The sequence below is a fragment of the Condylura cristata genome, unplaced genomic scaffold (assembly GCF_000260355.1).
Source record: "Condylura cristata isolate star-nosed mole 26May11 unplaced genomic scaffold, ConCri1.0 scaffold00021, whole genome shotgun sequence".
Taxonomy (NCBI): Eukaryota; Metazoa; Chordata; class Mammalia; order Eulipotyphla; family Talpidae; genus Condylura; species Condylura cristata.
Genome location: NW_004567122.1, coordinates 6,474,364 through 6,479,843, shown reverse-complemented (window position 1 = coordinate 6,479,843; position 5,480 = coordinate 6,474,364). Strand labels below are relative to the sequence as shown.

Sequence of the window (5,480 nt, the reverse complement as noted above, 5' to 3'; positions counted from 1 at the left end):
CCCTCCGCATCTCTGGCCTGTACCCCAGTTCTGTACAAATAAATAATAAATAAATCTTTAAAAAAAAAAAAAAACAGTTTGAAGTAGCAAGCCCACAGTGGCGTTCATGTGGTAGGAGATGCTGCGGGAGCAGCGTGGAGGGCGACTGGAGAGCCCCAGCCTGGGCGCCCTAAGGCTACTGCTGCAGTTCAGTTCTGCCTGAGGGCAGCTGGGTCCCAGAGCCCCAGGGGTGTAGACGTGGGAGCCCAGCCCTGCCCAGGGGAAGAGGGCCGTTCACAAGATCCGGGTTTGAGGTAGTTGGAGCCCTGGGTGTCCGACGGAGGCTGGGCTCAGGCGCGGGAACCTTACTGGCAGGCCTGGGGCTCAGAGCTAGCTGGCGGTGCTTGCCCAGACCCGGGGCCGGCCCGGAGCCTCGTGCCCCTGCGCCGGGCAGGTGGGCCGTGGGCTCTGCCGTATGGCGGGCTCTCCAGGCCGAGCACCCTGCTGCCTGAGGCAGGATGAGGAGCGGGTGCGGGTGCTGAGGCCTCGTTGTCCCCTTTCACACCCCTTTCACCAGCAAGCAAGCCAGTGCCAGGTTAGCGGGAGCAAACCGGGAAGCCGACGAAATGCCTCGTTCCCAAGCGCGGCTGGTCCTGGGGAGGCAGTGATGGGGGAGCGGCAGGTGCTGTCCCAGGCGGGCTCTGGGTGCTGGCTGCCGAGTAATGGCTTCTGCGAGGTGCACTTCCATTTCTGAGGCAGTTCGCACACAGATTCATAGAAAGACAGTTTTCCAGCCTCAGAGAAAACACAGCTTTGCTTTGCTTTGCTTTTTCGCCTGTCTTCCTCCGGCTCAAGCAAGCGCCCCTGAGCCAGCGGAGGGAACAGCGCCCGTGAACGGCCCCCCGCGCCTGGGAGGGGCCCACGAGTACTCCAGGGTGTGGGCGCCGCAGGTTTTGCTGGGCACGAGTCCTCCTGCCCTTTACCCAGTGTTGCCCGACATCAGAGTGCCGTGCCCCCGGCTGGTTAATTTTATCTTTTAAAATGTGATAGGCATGTTGGGGGGCAGGAGGAAGGCATGTTGGGGGGCAGGAGGAAGGCAGCCTTGTGCTCGCAAGAAACGAGCTGCAGTCTCTTCCCGGCGATGCCCAGTTTCGGGACACAGATCTGTTGGGAACTGGCACACAGGAACCCCCGGCACCGTGAGGACTGTTTATTGCGGGCGGATCTTTCGGTTCCTGCCTCGCCCACAGGCTTGCTTGCTCCCCGTGCCCTCTCCTGTCCCCCGGCCCGGTCTGTGTGGACATGGCCGGTAGCCCCCGGGCCCCCACACGTCACGTGGCGTTTCCACTTTTCCGTGGCTGCCGCAGAGGCAAGTGAACGGCCTGCTTTCCGGCAGGTGCTGCGCCTTCCCCCGCAGACTGTGATGGCGCTGCACCGGGCCGTCTCCCGGCAAGGGGCGCTGCTCTCTCTGCGTCTCATCCGCCCGACACCGGAGGCCCCGCCGTGGCCCCTGCCCCGCAGACGGGCGTGGGGCGAGTGGGGTCCCCTGCTGCGGGCCTGGCTGTCTGCCCCCCGCGGCCTGTGCCCCTGGCCCTGGCGCCTGCTCCGCTGTTCTCGGGAGTGAGCGCAGAGCTCGCGCTGGGTGTTCCTGTCGCCTCTGCGTCTCCAGAAATGGTGAGAACAGTGTCGGGGTGGAGCTAGCTCTTCACCTTCCTCCTCACTTAACTCGGACTCCCCTGTCTTTGCCTCTTGATGAAACACCGGCACCTTCTGCTCTCCAGAGCTGAGCAAGCTACTTACGTGACACGCTAAGTACACTTCACTAACTCAGCGCGGGAGGGACAGGCGGGACGTGAAAGGGTGGGGAGGTGTGAGGAAGGACCCCTGAGGCCCTCCAAGATGGACCTGCTGCCCAGCCACCCTCTGCGGAGGGACGAACGGTGGGCTCCGGAGGAGCGGCGGGGTGGCACCGGGGAGTCCATTTTTGTCGGAGACCAGCTCCAGCTATTGAGGTGTCTGGAGGCAGGACAGGCAGGACCCTAAGGTGGGAAGGCGTCGGCGAGCGCAGATTCCTATAAAAGGGGAAAGGGGAGAGAAAAGGGGAAAGGGAGCGAGGAAGACACGGGAGTCGGAGTTGGGTATATATATTTATATATGTAAATTTTTAAATCATAGTAACTTTACCAAGTAAAACCAAGCCATACTGTTTTTGAGACAATTTTTAAAACTCCAATGTTGGAAAGTCGCATTTGGGCTGGCCGACATGTACTCTGGACTGCTAAAAGGAAACCGCCTTGATGATCTGTTGGAGGTTTTAGTGGTGTCCGAAGATGTGAGGGAAAGCAATTGATGACTGATAGTAAGTAAAAAAGAAGGAAAGGGAGAGTAGTTTTGTCTAAAAATTAAAAGGGTTATGTCAGAATGTAAAAGAATAAAAAAAAGGCAAAACTTGAGGGCAGGTAGTAAGTCGGACTGCTGCGGGGAAGCGCGGTTCCGCGACTCCGTCGCCCTCCCCGTCCCCAGCTGCCACCATGCTGACCTCGCGGCCTCTCTCTCCTCAGGTTTCGCCGGCACGCCTGGATATCTGTCCCCAGAGGTGCTGCGCAAGGACCCCTATGGCAAGCCGGTGGACATGTGGGCGTGCGGTAAGGATGCTTCTCTACGCCGTCAGTACTGTGGCCCTTAGAGCGTCGTCCGCGTTTGAGGGGCCCCCTGAGAGCAGAGGCTCTGGAGCTGTGGGCCGACCACAGAAGGGCCGGTCACTCAGATTGCTGAACTCTTGACTCAGCCGTACCCGGAGCGGGAGGGAGGCTGATGCCGTGGGCCGGGTCCCAGGGGCTCCTGGGCTCGAGGCGCTTCGAGGACGGGTCCCCGAGCACCTCCGGAGGGGCCGTGCTTTGGGGCTCTCCCCTCCCCCTCGCCCAGGAAGCTCTTACAAGTGTCCTGTGGGCGCGGGGCCTGGGGGGAATGGCAGGTTCTAGGGAGAATGAGCGGACTGTCCCTGGACACCGGACCCCTGACGCAGCCGACTCCTGTCTCAGTGCTGTCCGGTGTTGCCGCCGGCGTCCGCCATGGGGGAGTCCCACTGGCCCCCGTTAACGGGTTCAAGAAGGCCGGAGGGCGCCAGGAGGGCGGCACGGACCCGCGCTCCCTGGGGTTCTTGCAGGGGCTCAGAGTCCAGGTTCCCGCACGGCGACAGGACTCCGCTCCCTGAAGCGTCCGGCTTCGGCTGTCCGTCTTGTTGGCTCTGGCTCGCTGACCGCAGGCCGCTGTTTGATCTCTGGCCGAGCTGTCTCGAGCGCTCAGGTCGGCGCCCCCGCTAGGGAGCGGTAAGGGGCAGCCCTGCCCGTCGTCCAGCGCGTGGGGTCAGGGCACAGCGGTGCCCTCCGCCTCTGTCTCCGTGACGCTCGGAGTGCCGCCCCTGTGAGCAGGAACATACTATCCTCCTGGGCCAGGAGGAGGATGGAGCAGGGCGCAGTTATCAGCCAGTGCCGCTCCCGGCGTGTAGGGCAGTTTGCAGCGTGAACAGCGGTCATGACTGTAGGTGGCTGGAGCCGTCGTCACTTAGTGAGAAGTAAGGTTCTCGGCGTGGCCCGCCTGTCTTCCCTGCCTGCCGGAGAAGATCTGAGCGTGCGCTCTCCCTGCCTTCAGCCCAGACTGTCGTGAGCGGACGTCCTCGCTCAGGCCCAGATGCGGGTGGCGGACACCTCAGAGCGTCTCCCTTGCAGTACATCAGCCCCCGTCACAGAGCTCCTGCTCCTGAGCGCGGACGCAGCCGAGGCGCCCAGAGAGGCGGGCGGGCAGCGGGCGCGGGGCAGAGAGCTCGGCCGGCTGGGGGCTGCTGCTGCAGGGCGGCGGGCAGGGCGGGGGGAGGCGCGCCGGGTGGCTCAGCTGGCCACGCCTGTCTTGTCATCCCTCTGTGCTGCTGTTTCCTGGCTCGCTGTGTGCTCCTGTCCCTCCCCGTCGGCTTCAGAGGTGGAAGGCCGCGTGCGCGGGCTGCAGGGGCTCGGCCGGCCCTTCCGGCCTCCTGCCGGGGCGTGACTGGGCCCGAGCACCGGGCTGCGCTCCCGCCCGGCCTGCAGAGCCGAGGCATCGCTAGCACCTGCCTCCCGGGGCTGCCGAGAGGGGTGTTTTCGTGTAGTAAGCGTCAGCTGGTGTCATAGAAAATGTGTGTTGTTTATTTTTTAATATATTCATTACGTCGTCCTTCATTTTGGTCTCATGTATGATTCCCTGTGTAACTCCCACCACCGGGTCACCCGTGCACCACCACCACCGTCCCTGGTGCTCTTTCCACTCCTGCTGTGACCTTTCTCCCTCCTCTTCCCCTACAGAATGTCTCCATTTATAGCTGCCTGATGGTTTGATTTTCATTTTATGAGTTACCTTTTTTCCTGATTCATTTTTTGTTTGTTTTCTCTGCCTTCCTCCTATAAGTGAGACTATTCAATATGTTTCTTTTTCTTTCTGTCTTACTTCACTGAGCATTACCCCTTCCAGCTCCATCCTTGTTGCAAAGGGCATGAGTTTGTCCTTTTTGATTGCCGTGTAATATTCCACTGTGTAAATATACCAATCTTCTTGATCCAGTCATCTGTTTTTGGGCTTGTGGGTTGCTTCCATAGCTTCCCTACTGTAAACTGTGCTGCGGTAAACATAGGTTTGCAGGGGAAAACACGGCTTTACAAGTGAACGTTTGAGAACACTAGATGTGGTGAGGCAGACTTAGCCCAGATGTTGGAGTAGGCGAGCCTGTGTTAGTATTGGAAGTATCAGACAGTGGGGAATGCATCTCATGACCCGAAAGCGCTGTCCCTGCTTTCTCTGTTCGGATGTCCATTCTTTGCTCGTGTGCCTTGGATTCAAAAGACATGACTGGGGTCCAGCTTCCCAGCTCCGGATTCCCATTCCATGCATCGAAACATTTTAAATAGACTGTTAATTTGGTATTGGTGAACATCTGCGAATTTCAAAGCAGCCACAAAAGCGGACTCTGGGTGCTCTGCATGCTGCGTGGCCTGGTGCTCACACAGAGAAAGTGCACAGCGCCTGCCGGCCAGGCCGGTCATCCGCCGAGTGCAGGCAGCTGCGTGTTTGGTGACCATCACGTGCCCGGGTTTGTGCTGGCCGTCAGCCTCTCTGGGCACTGAACTCGATTTCCAGATTCCCTTGTCCTTTGGGCACTCGTGACTCTGGGCTTTGAGTGCGTTTTGCATATTAAGTGGCCTAGCTCCCCATCTGTGAAAGGTGAGGTGTTTTGCAGCATGAGCGGTTCCATAGTGGCTGGAGGAGGGGGAAAAAGAGAGGTGGGAAAAGTGGTCGTCTCCCTCCTGGTTCCTGAGCTTCAAAACGTCCCTGGCGTCTGCCCTAGCGCACAGGTGGACGGGAACGTGTGTGGGGCGCGTGGGCGCCCCTGCCCCGCTCAGCGTGAGTGACCGTCTGCCGGCGTGGGGCCCAGCGCGTAGCAGGGGGATGCGAGGCGATCGGGAGCGTCGCCTTAG

At 60.3% G+C, this 5,480-nt stretch overlaps 1 protein-coding gene across 4 annotated transcripts in view; it reads left to right on the top strand.

The window, feature by feature from the left end:
* Positions 1-5,480, top strand: part of CAMK2D (calcium/calmodulin-dependent protein kinase II delta) — a 239,027-nt gene that overhangs the window by 177,469 nt on the left and 56,078 nt on the right. For all 4 annotated transcript variants that reach the window (XM_004686618.2, XM_012727845.1, XM_012727846.1 and 1 more), the window contains exon 8: positions 2,541-2,624. In XM_004686618.2, coding sequence (XP_004686675.1) covers positions 2,541-2,624 — 84 coding nt within the window. The remainder of the gene's footprint in view (positions 1-2,540; positions 2,625-5,480) is intronic.